Consider the following 25,722-nt stretch of genomic DNA (forward strand, 5'->3'; position numbering starts at 1 on the left):
CATTAGTCAACCCTGCTTTTGGACAATGGTTAGAACTTCTGCTATTATATGACTCTCCTCCCCAAGTCTGCTCCATGTTTCTACAGTTTCGAGAAAAAGAGCGAGCCCCCCAAGTCAGTTACTTGCCTTGTTTTATGTCAAAATCAGAAGCAAGCATAGTTCTGATGAGCAAGAGAATCTGAAATAAGAGTTTCACAGAGATACTCTTTCTCTACTGTTGCCTTGGTTGGAGAGGCTGAATGAGCTTTCTTGGGCCTAGACAGCTGGTTGCACACATCTCGTTGCAGTTTAATCATTGAGAGTGAGGTGAGCATCACTTTGTTGCACTCCACATGCACTGGAGCAAGCCTGGTGCTCAATGCAGAGCCCACCTGCAACAAAGCAACTAATCTAAAATTTACTGGGACAGGGAACACACCACAGAGGTTCTGTTGATGCCAGGGAGACCATACTGCCAGTCTCCTTGTCATATTCTCCCCAGCAAGCACAGCATCTCGCCCTGAGGACAGAGAAATGGGTTTGCCTCTTCCTTTTGTTGCTGTTCTCCATGAGAGGAGACAGTAATGTCACTTGTGTCCTGCATACTGGCAGTTACAGCTAAAGCAGAGACTGAGGCTGTTTCTGAGCTCTCTGAGCTGTCTGATGAGCTGAAGAAACAGAATTTCTGCTCTAGTTGCCAATTAGGCAGGTAACATATCCCTGAGAAAGGTGGTGTGTAAGAGCTAATTATTTTTGTATGCTGCTGCCTGAATAACTTGAGTCTGCCAGGTGCCAAACACCGCTGGAAATCTGTGGGAACTGAAAGGCTCAGCTTGCTCCTGACTCTTTTATGGAGTCAGACCCTAGAAAACTTCAAACTTTTAGAACAAAGGCTCCTTATCTGCTGGGGTTGAGAGTGAATCATACCCATGAGAAACATGAAATAGAAAAAAAGGACTCCAAGCGCTGGTTCTGTGAGAGCAGGATGCGTGCTCCCCTGAAAGCCCATCCCAGAGGTGAATCAATGCCACTGTACCTTGCAGCATTTCCTCACATTGCTGCTCCTCTGCTTTTCTGCGTGAGTCACTGAGTTGTGATCTCTGGTTTTCGTGCTTCTACAATCTTGTGCAATGTTGTCACGGCTGTTATGCAGTTAAGCTTTATCTGTTGCATTAAATAAAATAATCTGTATTTTGGATAGATAAATGACCTAAAACCAGCACAGCTGGTCTAACATAGTCAGTCTGTAGAAAGTGGTGGCATGAGAACAGCTTGGTTGAAACCTGGCTCTAGTGTGGTAGCCAGTTATTTGTTAGTTTCTAATTGTTTTCTTTTCCTTTTTTTTTCTCTTAGTTGTCTAACTGTGAGTGATAAAGAAAGAGAAGACACTGTCATTGTACACATGAACTGATGTGGTTTTACTGCATTTGGCCACACACTTAAAAGAAATATGCTGGTACAGAGCAGCCACAGGTCTTATCTCTGCTGCCACTCCTTTCACAAAAGAATGATCTTTACATCAACAGTTTCCACCCTTGGCTTGATAACGTTGCAGTCCTCCCTTTTGCTCTTGGTCCGAATGCAGAGATTAAAAACACTCAGTTGATGCAAACGGTGGGTTGATACAACACACAGAATGGGGTGTAGATGTGCTTCACACAACAGAGAGCAGAATTGAAGGGGAAAATGTTGCTTGGAGGCAAGGCGCCTCTTTAATTGATTATGGCAAGGAAAATCAAATACCATATTTGCTTTTTTTTCTGGAGTATATCGAAAATGATCATAACTAACATCTGTTCATGTTAAGCAAATACTTGTCAAGATTTAAACTTCTGTTTGCATACAACTCTGAGTAGTGCATCTTAAAGTCATACATATTCATATAGAATGAAGAATGCATAATGTCTGCATAAAAAGATAAGCTGTATGACTATATATGAAGACAACAACTACAATTCTCACAGCACTGTCATTGGTTAATTTTAAAATATTCAAGCATTATTTAAAAAACAGTAAGCTGAACTTAAAACTACACTACAAAAAATTGTATAACTAAACCAATGTTGACTTGTTTTCCTCAATAGTAATCAATTGTAAAGTTTCCTTTTTTTTTTTCCCCTAACACTTTTTGTTAATTCATTGTTATTTTAACCTCCAGTAACACGATCAGACTTCTTCTGCCTCTGGGCAATTGAGTTATGCTCTGATCTCGAGTTCTAAGGGAAATGTTCAATTTTATTTTTTTCCACAGTTGAATAAACAGTACCATGTATACTATCTCTTGTGTTAGAATAGTGTTGTCTTCACATAAGACTCAAATAATGGTATTAGTCATTCATTTCCTTGTACACATACACCCTATTGCGTGTTGACAGGTTTATAAGGATGCAGTGGCAGCCGTGGGTGCTGGGAAGCTCCTAGACGACAGCCTTTGAATCCTTGCAGTCCTGAGCAATGGTGCCTGAGTTAGTCTGTTTATTGTCTGCTTTCTCTCCCAGATGCTTGACTTGTCTGAAAGATTAATACATTAACAAGAGTGGTAAGGTCCAGGGTTGCACATCTTTAAGACATGTTTATTACCAGATGGCACATGAGATTCAAAGGTCACTGTGGAAGGTAACATTTTAAAGTGAAACAACAATATTTATGTTCAAATACTATGCTGATGAGATCATATGGAAAAATGTTTCTGATTAAATTAGTTTATAAATAGCCACAATATATCTATTGGAAATTCCAAATGCCATTTTAGTCTTACTTCTTTTATTCTATTACTTCCTAATTTATTTAGCAACACAAGACTACTTTCTTACATAAACAGACTAGCGGCTGGAAAAAAAATCTTTACTGGATGGACAATCTCACTTTCTTAAGTAATTGAAAATCCAGTGTGAAACCCTGTTCTATTGTCTACTACTTAAAGCTAATATTCCACATCAGAGTTTTTTAAGACCTGAAAGAAATTTCAACTTTTAAATTCTCTGAGGTAAAATTCAGCTTGCAGTCATAATGACTTATTGGCAGATAGCTATGCTTATTTACAGGCAATATCATGTGCTACAACACATTTGACAAAAATCATGTTATGCTGCTTACACAGAATCCATACAATGGAAAGAAAATCCTTTTCTTTAGCATTTCCACAGGACTGACTGTCTCATAGCTAATTTGTAAACATCATCAGTAACACTAAACCTGAAATCGTGTTTATCCTCTCAAATTGTCACAAACTGTATGTAAATTCCAGAGGAAATAGTTTTGCATAGGTTTAAAAGGGCAACTAAGCTCTTAATTAACATTTCTTATCTACCATGCCACACAGGCATTAAAATGCAGAGGATTTAAATGGTACTTACTTTTCATGTGATCCGTTCTCAACTTTCATAGCTCCTTCCACTGGATCCAGTCCTTGTTCTGAAAACTGTTTCAAGGCACTTAACGCTGCCTAAAGAAAAAATGAGTTGTCAAAAAACTCACTGGCACAATTATATTAGCACCAAGTGAAGGAAGATGTTTTGATATTCTAGATTTAATTAATTTCCTGTATATTGAAACCTTTTAGGCTACAGAGCTAAGAGAATGAGTGCCCAACAGCTCCATGATAAACAGCTGTGCTTGCGCATGGATTGAGGATATTTCCTTCTTCCTGGGCATATGAAGGACTCCAATTTGTGTCAATGTAAGCTTCATCACTTGTATGAAGAATAGGATATACTTTTAGGATTCTTGGCTTTCTGGCTATAAAGTCTCTCCAGCTTCCCCACATGCTTTCCCAGAGCCCACACTTCCCAGAGATTCTGGAAAAACTTTTGAGTTGCAGATGGTTGCAGAAGGTGTGACAAGTGGGAAGAGGGTCAGCAGAACACTCCCAGCACTCCAAAGTCAGATCTGGAACGATGTTACAGCCTGATGTCTTAGACACAGGTAGTGAAATGTGCTAATCAGGGGGAGCTAATATAGGGTGAGGAGAATCAGGAATAGAAGAACAGTCAGTTTTTATCTAACATTTTCTTGTGCATTCTTCATTTAGCAACTTCTGTCTCATCTGCTATGAGCCTCCCTTCTTCTCTTCCCTCTATCTGCTTTGGTAAAAAAACATTTCTTTTTTGTAATTGATTCAGAAGAGGTTGATTATGAAACTCTCTGACACATCATGGCCAACTTTGAAAATAGAGCCAGCACAATAAAACAGCTGAGATCAGTTCTACCGAGAAGGTGAAATGCTGAAATGTAAAGAAGAACTGCAAAATGGATTTTGCTTTTTAATCACTTCCTCCTGAGATATATTCAGAACTAATCACAGGGGAAAGAAAAAGTGGCTTTTCATAGGCATTGTGCCCTAGGCTAACACCTCAAGCAGTGGAAGTGACTGGAGGTCCTAAAGTGCTGTTCACATTGAAGCAACAATTGCTCCTCTCTTTTTACTTGTTGGGACAGAAAGAATCTGTGTCTCTGTCTTCCTTTCCTTCAAAGAGCAGGGACCCTGCCTGGAAAAGGAGCTGCCATTATAATGAAGTACTAGATTTTCCTTTGTACTAATTCTTTGCCTGGATTCTCTCAACAACTCCTTCGCTTGAAAGGTATGTTTATACAACTTAAATATTATTAGACAATGTGTATTTTGGTGAGATGAATAACAGCACAAAAATTGCCAGGCTGCCCCAAAGTAAAAGACCACGTGTTCCATATTTGTCTACAGTAATGACTAGCTGCTAAAGCCTCAGAAGGCTGTACAAGGTACTCCCACCCATAATGCATGAAAGTAGAATCTTTCTAGTCTGTGAAATGTTATGGTTTTGTGCCCTGAAAAAAAAAAAGGGGGGGGGGAATAAAGTCTCTTGGTAAACCTCAGATTATCACTGTTACCTACAATCCGCTCCACCTTTACCATGTGTTCTGACCCTCCTGTATGAGATCCCATTACTGGATCTTTCACTTTTATCACTCACTGAGTTCCCCAGAGAGAATTCTCTCTTTCCTCATTTCTTCTGATTTTCTTGATGTTTTGATATATTTCCATTCTTCATAACAGTTCTTGCTTTACCACCTCATAGGGTGCCTTCACATTTCACATGTGCATTCTCTACTCCTATAAGATCTAACCACCATCTGTCTTTCCATCCTTGATCTTGACTGCACATAAAATCACTGCTCATCACAAATAATTCCTCCAGCGACAATGAGGGTTTTCAACTACTCTCCTCTTAAATTTTCTGTTCCAGTAGCCCAATACATTTCTTCATCCCAATTTCTCTCTCCTCTTCCTCTCCCTGAGGTCTTTTTCATCACAATGCAAGCACAACACACCATGTGAGAAAAGGGGAGTGATTTGGGCTCCTATACTTCCTTGTATTTAATTGGTCATGGGTTAGCAAGTGGGAGAAAGAATCCAATGGGTAGGGACTGGCACCCAAGAATCTCTTGTCTTCTCTCATCCATTTTTTCCTGATGCATGTTAGCAAAACTATCAGATTCTCCTTCCTTCTTATCTATGGTAAACCAAAGCCCATTACAAGGCAGCACTGCAAGGAGAGAAGGAAGCTGAGACATCTGCTCCTCCCACACAGTTAAACTGCTACCTCATATGTTTCTCAACTCACCTTGTTTACTTTTTCATACCCACTCTTAGCTTCCTGGTCTGATGTGTGAATTGTAAACTTATTGTGGAAGAACTTTGTGTTCAGGTTATTTGTTTATACAGTGACTTGGACAAAAAGGCCCTGATCATAGTTTGTAAATAGAGTAAGTAAAGTTTCATTCAAGATTAAATCACAGATTGATTATATGATTTGCAAAAGAGTCTGGTCTCAATTAGGGGTAACTGAAGTCCTGAAATCGTCAAGAGATTAATTAGACTAACACAAACATCCAAATTCTAGAACTGCTGAGTAGCTCTGTTACTTACTATTGTTTTACTCACAGAACTGACTACTTGCAAGGCATCCCACATAAATTACAGAATTACAGAGCAGCCTTCAGGGTTGTTTTCCAGGAAAACTGATTTGAAACTTCCCAAATGAATATTAGCCACTAGCTTAATAGAATCAGATCAAGAGAGACCCCTCCTCTTCTAACAGCAAGGGAAGAAGTACTACAATATAAAATAATGAACACTTTGCCTATAAGCATGGATCATTGGGTATCGATGGGAGCATGGGAGCTTATGGGTGTCAAATAAAGTAAATATGGAACAATTAGAGAAAACACATTAATGAAAATATTATTCAAGGTTCAATGATAAGCATGTTTACTACCAACACAACTTCCAAATCCTAATGCTTGTAACATGGTGCAGTCACATTTCGCCATCTCACCCTTCTTCACACCATGCCTTTCCCAAACTGAAATATGGCATAAAAGATAAAATCTCAGACCTATTGCATTTGTGAAACCAAATATCAGAGGGAGCAATCAGTAGGGAAGCAGTCCTGTGCCTATATCCTTGATCTTCCAGCTACAGGTGTCAGGGTGTTTTTGTGAGTGCTGTTGAAGTCTGCATTTTCCCTGCTGCTAAATGTTCTCCCATCCAGGACTCTAGCAGCTCCCAGGGCTAAGCTTTTCTTCTCCAGGTTCTCCCAACCCTCCTACACCTCACAGCGCCTCTCTAACTTCAGTTTCCTAATGTGTTCCAGGTTAGTATGTGATCTGATTTCTTTTTCATGGAACCCTGTCTTTCTATAAGTTACCTGTGGGGGAAGCCTAATTACTTATATCGCAACATTTGCAGATTTGAGTTTTGGAAAGTTTATTTCCTTTCTAAAAGGTCCATTCATGGGATGTGGCTGAAGGGGAGTGGAGGAATGTTAGGGAGAGCCCTGCACTGTACTAAAACCTCCCCCTTTTTCTTTTTCCCATAGTCTGCTTGTATTTGGAAGGATCAGCAAGCTAAGAGAAGCAGGTGAGTAAACAATACTTTGGATCTTAATAGATGTCTTTAATGTTTCTTCTCTCCCCATCATGCCTCTAGACAGACATGAAGATGCTGGATCCAGGAAGGAAGCTGGTAGCTTAGAGGCTGTGACCTGAATAGTCAGCAGAGTGACACAGAGCTCTAGTAATCCACAGTGAAGAAGAGTTACAAGCAGACACCAGCTAATTTAATCCATTATTCAATTCTATTAGTCCCAATAGATTTACACCACTTGGCTTAAATATAACTTATGAATGGCAGATAACTTAGGTTAAATGAAAAGGAAAGAAAAGAATGGAACATTTGACAGTGAATCTGGTGAACAATTTCCTCTTTTAAAAGCTCAGCACTTCCTTCCATTGATATTTTTCTTACAATAGAGCATCTGCACAGATACAGAGAAATTTTTCTCTCCCCCAGAAGATTTTACAACTGTTTTGTGAGTGAAACCCCATAGGTTACAGAACAGATGTCTTTACACATTTCTTGTATCACTTGTTTTCTGTGTAGCTACAACAGTGCCAAAAATACGATGCCAACAGGATGCACTGCACTGCTAGCTGTTTGTCTTGGCTGCCATTTCCATTATTAGTATGTGTGTGTATCAGGATGGGGATGGATGTTTCCAGTCATTTTTTAGCTTTCCTCAAGTCAATTGGCAATTAGTAAATAGCACTGAAACTTGTAAATATTCTTCCTGTTTCTCACTCTGGGGATTAAGTGTCTTGTAATGACAATCTAGTAACATTAGATCATTCTCTAGCAAGAACAGCAGACAGGCACTCCACTAGCCCATACGCATTTAAGATCATATCCTCACGATAAAATTTCCACGTTTGTTTTAACACAGTATGTGGTTTGTGTTTTTCCTCTTAAATCTATATTACATTTCAGCTTATTCCATGAAAATGAAAACTGTAAAAGTTTGCTGTTCTCTGTGGCTCTTCCAGTTGACTTTACCAAGGAGGTCTGAGACAATCCTAATAAACACACTGCTTCATACTGTTAGTTCACTGACAATATGCCTCCTAACATCAATTTTCTAAGTACATTAAAAAACATGGCTTGGCCTCAGTGAGTGTTTTCTGAAGACATAAAATTACGGGCAGAAACGGCAAGACTGACTTGTCAGGGTCTAGAGAAGGTCATGAAGGACAAGATTTTACTGTCTTTAGTAGCTTTACTGTCTTTAGTAGCTGGGTCTTAGCTCAGGACTGAGTTTGCAGAGTCAAATGATTCATTGTGGTCAAGTTTCTTGTAGTCACATGCCATACGCATCAACAAAGCTCTGTTGCTCAAGTTTAGGCTTGAGAACATGTTTGCACACCAGGTTACCATCACAGACTCTAGTCCTGGATTTTAGTTTCAAGCCAAAAGCCCAGACAACAGCAGAGCATGAGCAAAACTGGTAGTATTTACAAACAAATCAATGTTTATTTGTTTCCTAAACCAAAAGAAAAAATGTCCCCCTAATCAGTGAGTTTCTTTCCCTCTCCCTGACTACTGAGGCCTCAAAAGGCAATGTCAGCTATGCAATAACATTGCAGCAAAGCTGTCTGCATCAGTAATGAGAGGTACTTCATGAATTTTTAATATATGGATTTTAATTTCACATGTAAAGTCTATTGAAAAAAACCCCAACAATATTACAGCTATAGAGGTGAGTTTGAAGGCTCAGTGCCCCACAGGGGAGCAGCTATTTAAATTTGTATGTATTCAAATTATTGTTCTTGGTGATTGCTTTCGATTTCTCTAGATGAAGAAATTTTTGACTAAGCTTCCACCTGGCTTTAACTTGCCCACACTCAATACTTTATGGATAGAGAAATGCACAGAGAGAAGATATATTTGTTCGTGTAGGCTTTCATACATGTACACAAAGTAGCTAAAATCTGACTCCTTAACATACTTATTTAATTCTCTTGGATTTGTCAGGTTGGCTACATACAAGCTAAACAAAACCTAAGTATTGCAAACAAATCCCTTTTTCCCACAGCTTCTGTTGTAAATTAATTCACTATATTGCAAGCAATAACTCCTGCTAGGAGTTTTCATCACTTTCCTTTCACTGTGCTGTTCTCTCCAGTTGATTAGATTTCATGTGAGCCAATGTTAAAATCTGTTTGAATATTAAGTTCTGAAAGGCTTTTCACAGCACAGAGTGTAAACCTTAATTAAATGACTTTAAGCTCTTTCCTCATATGGTTTATGATATGCATGAAAAACACAGGGTAATAATCTGATTAACTCATGTAGTTTACATGGAAATAGCATTTTCCAAACTGATTAATCTCTGCACAAAGGCATAGTCACCTGATAGGCACTACACTTAAGGCTACTGATTGCACCTGTCAAGAGAAGCAGCTTGGAGGATAGGAGGAGTCCACTATTTTCAAACAAAGAATGATGATTCACAGATGTAGCTTAGAACAAGTCCCACGTAGTAGTTAATGCTGCCCCCAGGCAACTCAAGCAGCCAGAATTTAAATGACACACAATCCATGTACAGCCTGACCTTGCCAGCTTTCTGGGGGTAATCCTAAAGTAAGGATTAACTGTTCTTGAACAATTTTTCCATTATATTAAACAGAACTTCTATCAACAACAGCATGCATGTCACCTTCTTCCACCTGGTTTTACTGGACGTGCCTCTTAACATGCTGAGAAGTATGTGGCATGGAAGGACACTATGCAACACAGAACTTTATTTCCACGGGTTTTGGTCTTCAACCTAAATTCATCTGCTTCATCTACTAAAGAGACTGCTTGACAGTAGAGAGAGTCAATTGTGCATGGCTTATTTTCCCTGTGAACCACCACACTAGAAATCTGACTGCCATTCTTGGGACCATGCAATAATTCCAAAGAGTAAGGAATGATGAAGCATTCTCTCGAAGCCCAAGAAAGAGCTACATAATAATCTAGGATGAGACAGTTCTATTGTTTTAATGGTGATACAAAGCTTTTCAGTCACAAAGAGAGCAAAGCATGCTGAAAAGCACCTTTTTAAAAATTAGTAAAAGGTATGTTTTTGTATTAAGAGGATTAATAAATGATACTAAAAGTCTAACACATCTAAATTAACATGGGATGTGGCTGAAGGGGAGTGGAGGAATGTTAGGGAGAGCCTTGCATTGTACTAAAAACTCCCCCTTTTTCTTTTTCCCATAGTCTGCTTGTATTTGGAAGGATCAGCAAGGATCTAAATTAACAGAATATAAGAGATTAATCCAGCATGGAGAGGTTAGTCTAGTAGCCAAATTTAGGTTGTAGGAATGAGAGAAGAAGGGACTGTACAGGAATGTCCTTTAATCTGTGTCTTCTCAGACTCCTCCCACACACACATTCCCAGTTGAAAGGGGCAATTTACTCAAGTGCTACCAAGACTTTTGCCTTCATGACAACTTAGGCAGGAAACCAGTAAGTTGATGTTTCTTCATGGACATCTCAAAAGAGCTTTCAAGTTCAGTGCCAATATGTACTGAGGTGTGTCTACATCCTCTAAAGGTGAAGTGAGGTGAGAAAGTTGGGCCCCAGTACCAGCAATTAAATCTTAAACAGTTAAAACAGAATTAAGAGTTAAGTAAATCTTCTATCAGATATTATCAGTATCTTTTCTGTGTATTTGCTATAAATTTTGTCTAGAATTCTGAAAGTTCTTTGAAAGTAAATTTATTTCTAAATTCAAGACCTCCAATTTTTCCTTCAGTTGCTGCAATTTCAAGAACGAATACAGAAAGAATAATGTATCATCACAGCTTACTTAAGAATGAGAAAATATTTTAAAATTAAATTTACAGGTGTTTACACTACATATATACAACAGAATTTCACCAGATGGCAATTAATCTTAAATGAATCTTGCTTCTAATTTTATATCCGTAGACAAAACCTACTTAAACACTAACTTTCAGAAGGAGGTAGACATTTAAGTAATATAGTGTATTTCAGTAATCAGAGACATCCAAATGAGACTATTTAGATGGCCAATTATTGTATTGGTAGGTAGAGGTTTAAATTATGCAACTAAGACAGCACTCAAGCATGATCGAGGAGCTGCAGAAAAAAATTATAGGAGATTTTAAGAAAGACAGCTTAAAATGTAAAACTGAAAACAGCAGAATGCATATCCTCAGGCAAAATCCTACACCAACACTGAAAAAAGGCCATGAATTACTCTCTCATCACTGATGGCTGGAAAATATCCTTGTCAGCTGTGTTCTCAGAATTATTTGGTTTATTTATTTATTTATTTATTTACTTACTTACAGGCATTTCTCCACATCTCTGCAATAGATTTGCAAGTCTGCTGCCATTAACCCTATATGTATTGTAGAAGATTTTGACCTCCTGATTTTAAATAAGTGGACTGAGATTTTGACTGTGTAAGAGTTTACAGTGACTTCTGAAATACGCTGTGTTAGACAATCCTCTTCATTTACCTGACCCCCACAGTTCCACCCTGGTTTTGACATCACTGCCACTGCCTTCACTACACAGGTATCAATACATAAATGACTGTGTTATTCCCCATGAGGGAATGGGCCCTGACCCACTTAACAATGTAGATATAGTAGAACTCTTTTAACAAAATTAATGAGCTATAAGCATTTATTTTATTACTAAAGTTGGGTTTTTTTGATAATTGCTCATACAGAGTGGTCAAAAAAAAAAAAAGATGTTAAAAGATTTTTATGAATTCCCAAATATGCACACCAAAATCAGTATTCAAGTATTCAAGGTTCAAGCTGTCAAGTATTAGTCAATACTTGCATCAACATGGTTACTCTTTCACTTAGTAAACTGAACTTGTAAAAGACACTCACTAGTGTTAAGGTACTTTTTGGCTCTCTGTGCAAATATCCTCTTTTTCATTAGACAAAGGAACAGAGGTAGTTTAATTAATGCTGTTTTGAAAGAGAAGGAAACCAAAGAAAGAGAACATGAGCACAGAAAGGGCTGGCCCAAGGTCAGGCAATAAAAGTAAGAATCAGTTTTACTAGTTTACATGCATTTTGTCATAGGCCAAGATAGAAAGAGGCAGATCCTAAATAAAGGTATTTAATGACAGAAAATTTTAAAAGTCTGCACTGCAGCCATTTAATTGAAATGCCTCATTCCTAACATTATCACTCATCAAGCTGTCATCTTCCCAACAATGCAAAACATTTTCTATGACACAGTGGAGAAAAAGTCTCGCTTTTAGGAGAAGATGACTGGTGAGAGCCTCTCACAAATTTTTTCTTTGCTGAAATATTGTAGAGAGTACTAAGAGTACTTTTCCCCCAACAATGTTTAACAAAACTTCCTATTTTTTCTTTAAACTTGACATATTTTTATGTCTAAAGACCATACACTTTGCTTTAGATATGGCAGCAATTTCCTAAATATCAGATTCCTTGGTTTTAGCAATTTTAGAATGAAAGAATGTTTGTTCTCTCACAGTGAGCCCATTACCTTAAATTTTAAGTGCTTGTCAGTCTAAATATGACTAGAAACTTCAGTTTGAAGACAAAAGCAATAGATTACACTTAATGCAAAGCATTGGCCATTGGTTTCTTCAAGGAGAAAATTGTAGCTGGAACAATGAGGGACTTTAGGGCTGTGGATTCTTGCATTACAACATCTGTAATGAAGCCCACGTACTAAATTGTATCCTATCTCTGCTTCTGTGAAACTCTACTCCAGTGGCTGGCACACTGGCATTCAGAGAAGGATACTTCCACCCTCAGAGCCCTAATGACCAATCCCCCTCTTCATTCTCCAAGTCTCATTTTACAAGTGTGCATGTATGTCCAACAAAGTAGCAAATCTAGATTGACAGCTAAAAGCATTATATTTAGCATATATGGCATGTGATTAGAAATTTGAGTGTTTCCAAAAGGAAAAAGTTTTTGATTCTGATCTTAGAGTATTCTTTCACTGCATTAACTGGTATTTTTTTCCTAATTGAAGTTGATTTAAGTGTGAGCAGATCCAAGAGCTACAGGACAAACTTCTCATCTGAAGTAGTTTGTAATATAATTTTGTCTTTGCTAACTGTTGATTGCTTGTCCTCATCCCATTTTAACCTACAAGCATCAGCTCCCTTAATGGAAGTGTCTATAAAGATCTTCTCTAAAATATGCTTTTCCAGCACACTTAATGTCTTTTAATGTCTTTCCAATTAAATCCAGATGTGAAAAGCTCAAGGAACAGTTCTCAGGACTGAAAAAGATGACATAAATCTTGCAGCTGACAGAGATCCCACTGAGCTCGGTTGGGGAAATTCACAGAGGACTTCTTGTGGGCCAGAAAAGCTGCTGGGTATAAAGACAGATGTGTATACTCCTATTAAAAAAATTTAAATAAAAACTGACTCCTACAATGAGGTATCCACAATTATCAGGGACATTACTAACTCAATCCCTCAATGTGCTGAGCACATCCTGTGCTGTACAGATTTCCCGCATCTTTTCGGGAAGTTTATCAGAGTTGAAGGGGGTCACATCTGTTCGGGAAAGAGCCCCTCACCTTTCAGAATTGCACCTCCTAAACCAGTGTAGGGCCTGATACTGGAAAACACCCTCTGTCCTGCTCTCTTACTGCTATCAACAGGGAGGTAACATACTCTGCAAAACCAGACTGCATTTCTGTCCACTCTCCTTTATCTCTTCCATAATCAAGTTAACATATTAAATTGTGGTTTTATTACAGAAGACTCCCCTAATGTGATATTAATTATAAATTCTTACCAGTCTGATGGGAAACCAGGCATTCTTAGTAGCTGACTACCACTGCTGTGCAAGTGCTGTTTGTGCAGCTGTCAATTTGGGGTTTGTTTTGCTGTTATCACTTGTACACCCTTAGTATTTTTTTAATTTTATTTTAACAACAGTACATCATCTTATTTTCCAAACACAAACCGTAAGTGTAGGCTCAGATCAAGCCACATCTTTCAGAGGGACAGGAAATATTCATACACACAGTTTGTATTAAAGAATGTCTCTATAAAACTGCCCAATGCTAACAGCTTTCCCAAAACAGTGGGAGGAGGGGCCACATGAATCTGCTTTCTAAAGTGACCCCTTTGGAAGTTTCCTCCCAAAATTGCCCTAAACAGTACAAATACTTTCCTACCTTCCTGCTACTACTTACTAAGTTACTTTTAAAATTAATAAATTATTCAGACAGATCAATTATTTTTAAAGCATTTGTGAGACATCTGAAAAGAGGAAGAATGGTCCAGGATAGAAGAAAACCCCATTTTCAACTTAAGCTTTAGTTTGGGTCCATATCCATTAGTGATGGGAATGTCAGTAATGATATTTGGATAGTGTTACTTAATTTCTTTGCATTTTTCTAATGTTCATACAAAGGTTTTAGCATGATCTGATGTCATGAGTGAGTGAGAAATACAAAACTAACTACCTGAATTAAAGGACAATCTTTTGTCCTCAAGTACAACAAGTGATCCAATATCAGGATCTGGACAGTAGTGCAAACCTAACTGAAAGCAGCAGGCTTCTAACACACACAAACTCTCTTGAAGACAAAATTCCTCTGATTCACAGCTTGCTTTACTTTTCACAATGGCCAGCACTTTTCAGACTATCACTCCTTCAGGGCTGAAGGCTGGATCTGACTCCCACCAAAATCACTGCTTCATGACCATCACTCAGGAGACACAAGGAATGCCCTTCCCTTGGAATGAGCCGCTGCTGCCATGAAGATCCCACTCTTGGCTAGCTCAGGGAATGAGTTCAAATCTTTTGCACTTTGCTGCCAGGGACCACCAGGCCAGCTCTGATTTATAGCTTTTTCTTTACAGTTTTATGATACAAGAATGTTCACTTGTAATTACAACAGCATTTTGTTGGCTCCCTGCCTTCACTTGGGTATGCGCAACACCATATCCTTCATTCCAGCCTTTTTTATGTCAGGACCCCAAATTTGAGAAGAAGTACATCAGTATTGCAAGGATGCTGCAGATCTTGCTGCTCCTTAAAGAGGAAACTTGTACATATTTGCTCAGGGACACACGTGAGCAGCTGGATCTGACATTCAACTAGGAGTCTAATGGAGAGCTGGTCAAAATTCTTCCTCAGAAAAAAACTAAATTGAGAAGAAACTTTGTATGAGAATGTATGATTTCTGAGAAAAGGTTTTTTAGGTCCAAGATAGACTCTTCAGTCAAAATATCACACAGGAGTGCAAAATACAACCACCGCACTAATAACTGCTTCGTTTGCCACAGTCATATACTTGTTGATTTGCCTCCATGAGAAAAATTCAACAGTTCTCTAGTTTATCTAAAAGTGAATGGAAATACTTGTACTCTTGATGTGTTTTGTGGGATTAAAAGCCTGTTTTATTGGAAAGAAGGTGACTCTGCCATTAAGCTGCTGTATCACCTTGAAGAAACACTTTAACTCAATATTTTTAGACATACAATTAGCTCCTGGTTTTGAGATAATCAAGTAGTACATTTTCATCACTTGTGGTTTAAATGTGATTTTGTCATTTTCAGTAGAGGCATAACCTCCTTCAAGGAAAATTCCAGGTATTTTAGACACCCTTTAATAGTTAACTGTCAAGCAATTTCTAAGTCTTTTAAACAAAGAATACTTCTGTGCTAGCTTAATTTATAGAGCCATATATGTCCCATTTTAAGTGGATGTGATTAAGAAGAAACACTAAGCTTAGATTATTCTACTAAATGAGAAAAGTTTAAAGCCAATAAACTGTATCTAGGATTTTAGCTGGGAGATGAAATAAAAGGCACATTTGTTCCTGGTCACTGAATTTTTAACCTGGGTCTGTTGCTCCTGCTGTTAAGCTCCTATACATTCCTTACTAGCCTGTAGTGTCCAGCATTCCCAGATCTCAGTGCTTGGAATTAGAGGTGAACTGCAAAATAAAACCAGTTTTTTTGAGAGCTAGTATATGGATAGCACCACATATTCTGACAGAAGGAGGCAAGTGAAAAGGCTGATTTAAAAAAAAAGGTCTTCTGTAGATTTTTAAAAATTTGGATTAGATATATAAATTCCAACCTACCATTTGGGTCTGAGAATTCTGGCAGCATCTGAAAAATGGGAAGATGCTGCTGAATCTGGTGGATAAATGAAAGCTGTACACTGTCTATCTCCTTAGTAAAGAAAAGGAGAAGTTGAGCCTTATGCTCTGACTCAGGTCTGTATCTCAGGTATGAGAATACTTTTCAAGTGCCTCAAAGTTTGTCTTTATTATACAAGAAGCAGGAAAGAAAAATCACTGGGTTTCTAGCAAAAAAAATAAACCTATACCGTTTCTGTCCCTCCTATGCCTTTTCAAGCTTTTTTTTTTTTTTTTTTTTTTTTTAAGTAGAATATTTTGACCTGCCTTTTTGCAATACAGGAGCTGTAATATGACTTCACTGCTTCTCCTTTTACCTCAAAATCCTGTGAGGGTATTTGGGTATTTCCTTAAGGTGAAATAAAAAACTAATCTGCCTTCAGTGGCTCATCACTCTGGTGATCAAGCTAAATGACACCATTGCAGAAAAGCCTCATAACACACATTTTCCCACTGCCTAGTGCTGCTATTTTACACACAAAGTATTTCTTAGCAAATGTGTCTTGAGGTGAAGGATTAGTCCTCACTTAAAATCAGTAGCAGCTACCTTCCTGGGCATTTTGTGAAGTGGTAGATATACTTTTTATTGGATTATTTTATATTGTCTACTGCTTACAAGTCTCCTTTTTAACGGAAGGGCCAAATCTACCCCCAGATTCAGCTTCTGTTGCTGTTTGCCGCTGATTTAAGTAGGACTGGCTTTGTTCACTTGGATTTGCTTTAGTCAGTAAGTCCTACTTCAATCTGCTACTGCACAGATAGAAAGATAAAAAGAGTAGTAAGAAGCACCTTCAGCCATGTTCATGATTGCTGTCCTGTGTGTTTTTTCCGAATGGTAAATGTTTGGTACTGCGTACTTCAAAAAGTGCTTCAAGAGAGACAGCAGGAACCAGATTTCCTCAAGAACTTCTTAAATTCAGGAACCTCTCCAACTAGTAAAGGTTGAAGTAGAGGTCTAATGAAGATTAGACACTCCTTGTCTCTGATTAAGCTCCGCATCTATGGACCTGCTTTTAGTCCATTTACAGTTACAGTCAAAAATACAGACATATGTCCAAATACTTTACCAAACAGCTGGGGTTTAGTCTGGAAGATCTGCTAACGGCTATTTTATCATTTCATCCTAGCATCTATTATTAAAATTCATTAACCACAGCTGTCAAAGAGATCTAACTCAAAATCTTGCTAGTTACAAAATTACCTGTCAGGATTAGATTCAATAATAAAATTCAGGTGCTTACAAATTAGGCGTTGTACGGGTGAAGTTTTAAACAGCACATCCCTGGAATAAAATCAAAGGTCTAAAGTTAAGTACTGAGTTTTTTTACTGGGCATTAAGATCAGAGACAGGTTTCTCTGAAGAACGAGCTGAGAAAATGAGTGTGGAGCTACCTGCAGGCAATGAGCCACTCCAAGCCTAGGGGTGAACTCCTGCTCCTCTCTGGTGTTCATTTGCAAAGCCAGGACCACAGGCAGAGGGCTGGCAGCTTGGTCAGCTGCTGTCTACAAATGTTCAGTCCTCTCCTGAAGACACCTGCCCCTTCAGCTCTCTGAGAGGCCTGAGCAGAGCTCACTGCTGTCATTGAGAAGGTGGCCAGCAGAGAAGTGGGTGGAGGTGAGACTCTCCTTTTTGTCCTTTTTGTCAATGGCACAGATGTGAGCACTATTATCCAGAGTACGAGACATAAAGATTTCAGATTTTAGCTTTAGGTCAACAAACTACGTATCCTACCTCCTAGGTGACAATCAAACCTCCAGGATCAGTGACAGGGAAGATTCAGCTGTTGCAAAATAAAAGAAGTCACATGGAACAAAGAAAGGGAGGAGTCTGACTCTACAGGTTGATCACAGCAGTTACTAAGCTGTCCTGAGGATCACCTCATGCTCCCTAGATAATTTCTGTTCTTTATCTAATTGGTACTTTAGCAGTAAGTTCAGAAGTGATGAAAGCAGGAATTGCAATCCAGTACTTCTGCTTTTGGGGGTTTCTTTAAAAGGTAGGATGCAATAATACTCCTTCTCATCCTTTCTCTGTGCAATCCTGAGTATTTTAAGGTTTTGTTATGTGAAGGCTCTGGTTATCTGGGAAGGCAGATCAATAGATGCACATGCATTTAGACAGTCTCCTGTGACATGTAATTATTAATATCTGAAGGCTGTGGGAAGAGTTCACGTTTCCTGAGTAAGTCCATGTTACTGTGTAAAGCATGGAAACCACTAGCAACTATCCAACCATAGCTAAGAAGAAAAGCCCTCAGGACGCTGTTTCATTTAACATTGTTCTGTATAAGGCATGTGAATTAATATATAGCTCTATCTTAATAAAAGATTTTATTAAGATAAATATTAATAATCCTTCACTATTCAAGCTCTCTTCATGTAAATGATCCAATAAGCCTGCACATGTATGCAAACCCTTTGAGAGGGTTTCCAGGATTAGGATACAAGCAATTTCACTGAGTACAATTAAGTTAGTCAAAATCAACACAGTCAGAATAAAAACAAAAGTACTAATGTAAGTTAAATGATAGCGGAGAGTAAAACTTTATATCCAGTCTGACTAAGTTCTAAGAATTTAATCATTTTAGCTGTCACATAAAAAATAAAATCAGAGTATGAAGGAAACACTAGAGTTCTCAGGCTGCTACTAGAAGCAGAGAAAATACATGCATAATGTTATGCATATTAGACAGTAATATTCCTCAAGCACAAATAAGACCTAACTGAAGCCATGCTTGAGATAACTGTCATGCTATCGAGTTACAGTAAAGAGGAGATCAGACTTATTCTTTCCTTCACAATGAAATCAGTATAAACAAATCATATAATGTTTGGACACCAAACTCCTGAAACAAAGAAACCTAGAAAATCTCTTAAAACCACCCACAGACTCCCCATGCTGGTCTGTGATTATACAACTGGAGAAGATCATCCAAACTGTGATGTAAACCAATGTCAGTCTGCAAAGGGTAGTACTACAGTGGTTCTAACAAAAAATAAAGCAATTCTGTAGAAGAGCCATCAGTAAGGAATACTTTCATACTTACCATCCATTTTCCCTCCAAATGAGGAAGACATTTTTAAACCTTAGAGAAAAAACTTAACTTAATCCCTACACTAAGGATACAAGAGACAGACTCTCTTGTGTGTGTTTACTATACTGCAAAACACATTCAGCTAAACAAAAGTGAGCCTGGGACCAGCCATAAAGGAAAATAGTTCTTAATGGACTCCACTGCTTTTTGTATTTCAACCTGCTCCTCTATAGAAATAATTTTTCACTACTCCTTAATTGTTATGTGGATTCATTCACCTTCATTTTTAGAAATACATATGCAAAACAGCATATTTTTTTTCCTATGGACTACTTGCCAAAAGACAAGATCCAGTGCAGAAAACCTTTCTGTTCTGTAGACCACATTTCTGCCTCAGAACTGTAGTTTTGTTCCTTGCCTATCATCTGGAAGCAAACTGTTCTAGACCTAAAAACAACTCGTGCCTGTCTAGAAGAGATGTGAAAGGGTCCAGCTCTCTTTCTGTAGAGATGGCTGAGAAAGTGTAAACCTCAGTGCACCCCTTAGGTGAGGCTTCACGAGGTTAGGACACACAGTACTAAGGATGCTAAAGCAGTGGACTGACCCAGCTGCCCTGAAAGTGAGGTCTATGACATGTCCATTTTTTGCCCTGTTTCTACTCAATTTAGATTCCGCAAGGCTAAAAAAACGTTTTAGTGAAATAAAGAGTTAATGATACAACGCAAACCCATTTTCAAATATTCTAGCATTCTGTCTTTTTCTTTCTTTCTTTCTTTCTTTCTTTCTTTCTTTCTTTCTTTCTTTCTTTCTTTCTTTCTTTCTTTCTTTCTTTCTTTCTATCTATGCCATATAGGAATTTGATATTCAAATGTGTTTAGTAAAGAAACTCACTTCATTAGAATAAGCCACCCCTGCAAATTGGTTAATAATTTATATTCCCCTAACTTCATTCATATTCCCTATATTTCCCTAATTTCATTTTTGTTTCTTACCCACAATTGACTGAACTGTAACTTAGTATCAACAATGGGCATTAATCATACAAAAGAAAACAAAAGAAGCAGTAATGAACTGAAAAAGTTTGTTAGTCTTCTCCAGCAAGGGTGCAACAATTAGCAATACAGTAAATATCAATCATTCAAATGCTGCAAAAAAGTCTCTGTATAAAGAGAAAAAATGAAAAATGGTAGCTGACAAAAACTCAATAATCTTGGAGAAAAAAAAATCTAATAATTATTATACTTAACAGACTGTGAAGGAGCACTTCATTAAGAAGATGGCAAAATATTTTGTACTAAAATTAAGGAATTCTCTTTATTAAGAAAGTATGTTTTGCAGAAGTTACAAAAAGTTTGTTCTTTCATATAGTCATATATGCTTCTTAGATTGCTGTATTGCTAACCTTCAATCTTTTTCAGGTCTTATTTACAATATCATGACTGACTAAAAGCTGATCTACTGGTATCAGTGCCAACAGCAGGGGCACATTGAATTACCTACACACTTGAAAATGAACAGTGTTTTTGATGACACATATGAAAAAATATTCTATCTGTTCTTAATGATCACTAGCTCTCTTGTGTTTTAACTGCTGCAATGATTCCATCAAAGCTCATCATATATGAACAGCTAAAGTAAAATAATTTCCTCCAATATATTATATGATTTTCCATATGCAATTTCCACTTACAATGTTTTTAACTAAATATACATTATTATGAATTCCAAAGACAAAATATGAAAGTCAAAAAAATGTATTTTTTGAGTTACACATTCAATCAAATACAACTCTCACCCTTCACTGGAGTAGGGACAGGAAGAAGTCTTCAACAAATTTCAGAATCATTTGCTGGTATTTTCTATACCAGAGTTACAAGTTTACAACATACACTGAATATTTTAATAAACAACATGCTTACTTGGCTAATAATTTCTAAAAAGAGCAAACCCCTCCTTATAACAGCTGCAGTGGCCCAGATGTCACAAAAGCAGAATGCCTTTGCTATGCAGGGGAGGGGCAGGCCTTCCCTTTGCACAGGCACGAGGAGGTCCCAGCCAGAACAGGCACATCCATGCCTGATGGGGTGAACATGGAATGAATTTATTTGCTTCTGTACACATGGCAAAGGAGCTTCAGACCTGGAAAACAGCAGTTCCATGCATCAGCTTCCCTGCTCCACTACAGTGCAACTGCCCAGTTTTTCTGATTTGGCAACTGAATCAAGATTTAGCCTTCAAAAATTGATTCCATAGAGAATATGATGTGCACATGCTAAATTACAACTTACTGACTAACTCAGTTCACTCAGAGCTGCTTGTTTCTGATGAACAGCAGTGTTTGGCAGACAGAGTTGCTACCCATGCTGTTTGCTTTGTGGGAAGGTAACATTTTCTATTTTGGTCTCCTCAAAGCTCTTAATACACTGTTAGACTAAAAGAGCAAACTACAAAAGCTCTGATTTCTCCTGGAAGACAGCAAAGTTTCTTTCTGGTAAAGCACTGTGGAAGGTCCTGCTTGGTACAGCTAGAAATTCCAGCCCTCTGCTTTTCCTCAGAAGCAGCAGCAGAGAGTTTCTAGTCTCCTCCCAAGTTTATTAGTCTCTCTGTCCCTAATTCATGTTTTTCACCAGATCCATCAGCACCAAAATACCAGTCATTGTACCCATTTCACCGCTATGCTGCTTCAATCTGCAGGTTGCTTTGGCTGACAGGGTGAACTCTATCCCTGGACATTCAAAGAGCTAAACATGGTGTCTAAGGGGAATGGAAGAAGCAGGTTTCTGCCTCTAACATGCTGTAATTGGAAAAGGATAAGCAGAGCACGAGGAGAAGCTTGAGATCAGGCAGAATCTGTGATCCTCATCATGCAAATGAAGGACTTAGTCATGCAGTTTTCTGTTTGGAGAATGCTACCAGTAAGGAGTAACTTGACAGCTGCACTCTCATAATAGCCAGTTTGGATTCCTCTATGCTCTTCAGTCATTGTTTTATTAGTTTGCATTTAGATGCAGAAAATTCCATGCACCTGCACTATGCAGCATCAAACCCCATATCCACTAAATCTGCCAACAAAGAAGCCAGTTCAGCCAATGGAATTATTTGATGTGGTCACTCACTACAAAGTGGGTTGAAAGCACAAACTTCTCTCAAGCCCACCCCCGTGGAAACAACTGCAGCATTTTACTGATGTGGGCAGGACCCAAGCGAGTAAGAACAATTTGCAGCACACTTGAAAAATAAGTTATTTTTAAACACAGAAACAAAGTTTCTTTGTTCAGCTTTAACACGTTTCTTGACTTGTATTACCCACTTTTCCCTTTCCCATTCCCAAGGAAGTTTCCATTAATCATCCCTCTAATGGAAACACTTGTGTCTGATCACTGAGCAGTGGACACAGGCATAGTCTGTGGGCATGCACTGAACAAGAAGCCCAAGGGAAGCCTAGCTGAAAAGTTTGGGAAAGCAAGGATGCCTTTTTAAAATAAACTTTGAAGAGGTCAGCGAGACAGCAAGGGGTCAGCACCAGGCAGCCATTGGGTGGATGGCACAGGAGAAAGACAACAACACTTGTCATTAATTATATCTGTTGGAATGCTACACATTTTCCCCCCCAAGTGGTAGTACTCCAGACATCCAAGCACAATCTCTCCCACGTCCCACTTGACCCCAGGCAGGGCACATGCCAAAAAACCTTCATACACTAGAAGCCAATAAGTGGACCTTTAAGAATTTAAATTGTCCCTCCACTTTGAAACATTTTTTTCCTTTTCTTTCAGGCCATCCTCATGACTGTCTCCTTTACCAGTGAAACACATACTCTCTTAGAGCTAAATATGGCTAGATTTCTGTGCCCAGCCTCAAGCTAACAAAACTCTTGACTTTCATTGGAGAAGAATAACTACAGGGAACTGGACTGTTCAGAATAACTCTATTCCTAAAATGGATCCTGCAAGATCCTCATACAATGTACAATTCACCCAGGTCTAGAGATAGCTGATCCACAGAGGTGTTGTCTCCTACAAACGCTTTTTGCAAAATGTCTGCAAATGCCAGAATGAGTCACTACTGCCAGTGCTCTTGCAAAACCTTGAACCATACCTATTTATAAAGCTAAAGTTTCATAAGCAGCAGTATCTTTTATTTTAATAAAAACCCCAATAAACTGCTGGTTGCATAGTAAATGGCAGGCTAGTAATGACTGGATGGACCCATTCTCCCTTAACCCTGAATTCACCATGCACATAGTCAAAGTTCATTGTGTGCAGAAGGAGACAAGTATCTCTAGAGCACGATTTATCCTCTCCTAAATAAACAGATGGGAGGAATGAGCCTTTGGAAATGCTTCTCTCTGTACTTCCATTACAGAAAAACTCATAAAATTAACCCAACCTAGAAGTATTGTAGGCATCTGAAAGGTATGCAAGATGCTTTAGTGACTATAGTTTATGAGGAAGCTTTGAGTATTATGACTCCAGCACAGTAGTTATAAATCATAGAGGTTGTAAATCACAGCAGTTATAAAATATGGAATTAAATTACCTGTCCATGTGGTGAAAAATTCTGAACATTTGTGTAGAGTGGCCAGAGATGTCTTAAAATCAGCCTGTTGGGTTCTTTAGTGTATGTGAAACAAAAAAAACCAGAATTGGGGCAGGGGAGAGTCCGGACACCTCGTATACTGCAGAACCCTGCTTTGTGCTAATGGAATTGGACAGAGATATCAACTCCAGCAAGACTGATCTGGATATGCTAAGCCTTGTTAATGGATTCTGATTATTAAGGGGGGAAGAAAAGTAATGTCTCCACTACAGGCTACACTATTCTGTGGCTTAAGGATAAATTCCCCTACGATGCAAGAAAACTCCCTGCCTTAAATCCATATATATTTGGGATTGCAACATAAAATAATATAGCCTTTTGTAGAGAGCAAGGAGACTTTTGTAAAGAGAGAACTCTTCCATCAGACAAAAGCCCACACCATTTTCTATGTTTTCACTTCAATAGTGTATCCAACAGAGAGTATTTAAACTGTGTTACTGTCTGCCAGTTCAAGCTCCAGGATGGGCTTGGACCCCACAGCTTTGGAGCCATAGTTAAGTCACCAAACTTTTTTTGAGAGCTCTTTTTTCACTTCTTCTCTGTAGTTTTCATGCCTTCATAGAGTCATAAAACATGGGAAAAAATAGGCTCACTCTACCAACAGAAAAATATTGTGTAAGGAAATATATGCTGTGGTAAGCATCCGCAGGAAAGTATTAATCTTTTTTTTTTTTTTTGCTAAAAAGGGAAAAACCACCCAATGCTGTAAAAGTAGTAGTACTGTAAAAGTAACTTGTTAGATGGACAAAGAACTCTAGATTCTATGACAGTGTTTGTCTCTTGGAAGTCTGTTCTTCAATCCCACAAGAACTGTGGGATTTAGCATTGAACGAGAGAGGTAAGAGTAGGGCCTAAGTTACATATAAGAATTTAAAAAGCAACTTTTCCTGCTTTTCCCCAAAACACAGCAAACAAGCTAAATAACTAGCCTGGTTGTGTTGATTTAAACCATTTGCAAAACTGCACTTCTGAGTTGTGTTTGCATTAAGCAGAACCCGATGCCAGGCTTCCTCTCTATTTTGAGAAATTCATCATAGCTAGAAACTGCAGGAGATAGAGAAACGGACCCAAAACACCACACAACCACAGTGAATTCACTACTCAAAATCCCAAACAGAAGTGGAAAAGACACTGAATCATCAATTACAAAAAGAAGCACTCACAGGCAGTAGAATTAATTCTTAGCATTCACCTGAGACCTCACTGTGACAGCAAGTTGGCACCACATCACAGTATGCTTCCTTCAGTTTAGCTCCATGCTCTCTTTCACAATGTGCACTGATTTTCCTGGCCTGTGTTACTTGGTCTGGTGACGAAAGTTACAGGTTTGTGAGATTTCTATTCTCTTCTGCATTATAAAGCACGTAGGCTCATTAATAAAGCCAGGAGGGAACTTGGGTTGGTCTAGTCTGTTCTCTTATGATACTGCCGTCCTTGACTGCTGACCAAGAAAATCCTATCCTGTTAGGGACATTTAGAAGCTTCTTTCACAGGTAAGCATTTTGCTGTTCAGAACTGGTTCTTTGTCATCAGAATTTGTGTACCTTCAGATTTTTGCTAGTGGTTCTAACTATGTCCTTCTGAGGTAGATTTAAGAGTCCCTTAGGAAAATCCAATTTTTTCTAAGTATTTTTCCTTAAAGAATCAAGCCAGCTCCCAATTTTTTTCCTTTAGACATTACACCAAATGAGCTTCCAAGTCTCTCACCAGAAGGCATTTTCCCCACTTCCTCAAGCAAATACTTTTTTGTGGCTGTTTTCTGAACTTACTTCAGTGTTTCCATATCCCTTCAAAAGTGCTGACACCAGGACTAGATGAATTCCCCCAGCATCAGCTTGACCAATGCCCTATTCAAGGATATATCTTGTAACTCATAATTACTATTATTTGTCACATTCATGTTCAAGTGCTCAATGTGACTTCTTACTCAATTGCCCATCCTATATGACCCCTGATCAGCTAATTAGAAGCCAAAATTTTCTGTGCTGACAGTATGGCTTTGATCCCTTGTTCCTTGATGAATAAGTGTGCAGTTAGCTGAGTCAGAATGCACTTTGTGGAGTCAGCAAGGCTTACTGAATTGTATTCTACAACTTACCACCA

At 38.4% G+C, this 25,722-nt stretch overlaps 1 protein-coding gene across 4 annotated transcripts in view; it reads right to left on the reverse strand.

Moving 5' to 3' along the window:
- Positions 1 to 1,373: 1,373 nt before the first annotated feature.
- STAU2 (staufen double-stranded RNA binding protein 2) overlaps positions 1,374 to 25,722 on the reverse strand; it is a 173,601-nt gene continuing 149,252 nt past the window's right edge. For all 4 annotated transcript variants that reach the window (XM_033074603.2, XM_033074587.2, XM_033074596.2 and 1 more), the window contains 2 exons: positions 3,336 to 3,424; positions 1,374 to 2,490 (listed from right to left, as the gene is read on the reverse strand). In XM_033074603.2, coding sequence (XP_032930494.1) covers positions 2,397 to 2,490; positions 3,336 to 3,424 — 183 coding nt within the window. In that variant the 3' untranslated portion in view covers positions 1,374 to 2,396. The remainder of the gene's footprint in view (positions 2,491 to 3,335; positions 3,425 to 25,722) is intronic.

The sequence above is a fragment of the Catharus ustulatus genome, chromosome 1 (genome assembly GCF_009819885.2).
Source record: "Catharus ustulatus isolate bCatUst1 chromosome 1, bCatUst1.pri.v2, whole genome shotgun sequence".
NCBI classification, from domain to species: domain Eukaryota; kingdom Metazoa; phylum Chordata; class Aves; order Passeriformes; family Turdidae; genus Catharus; species Catharus ustulatus.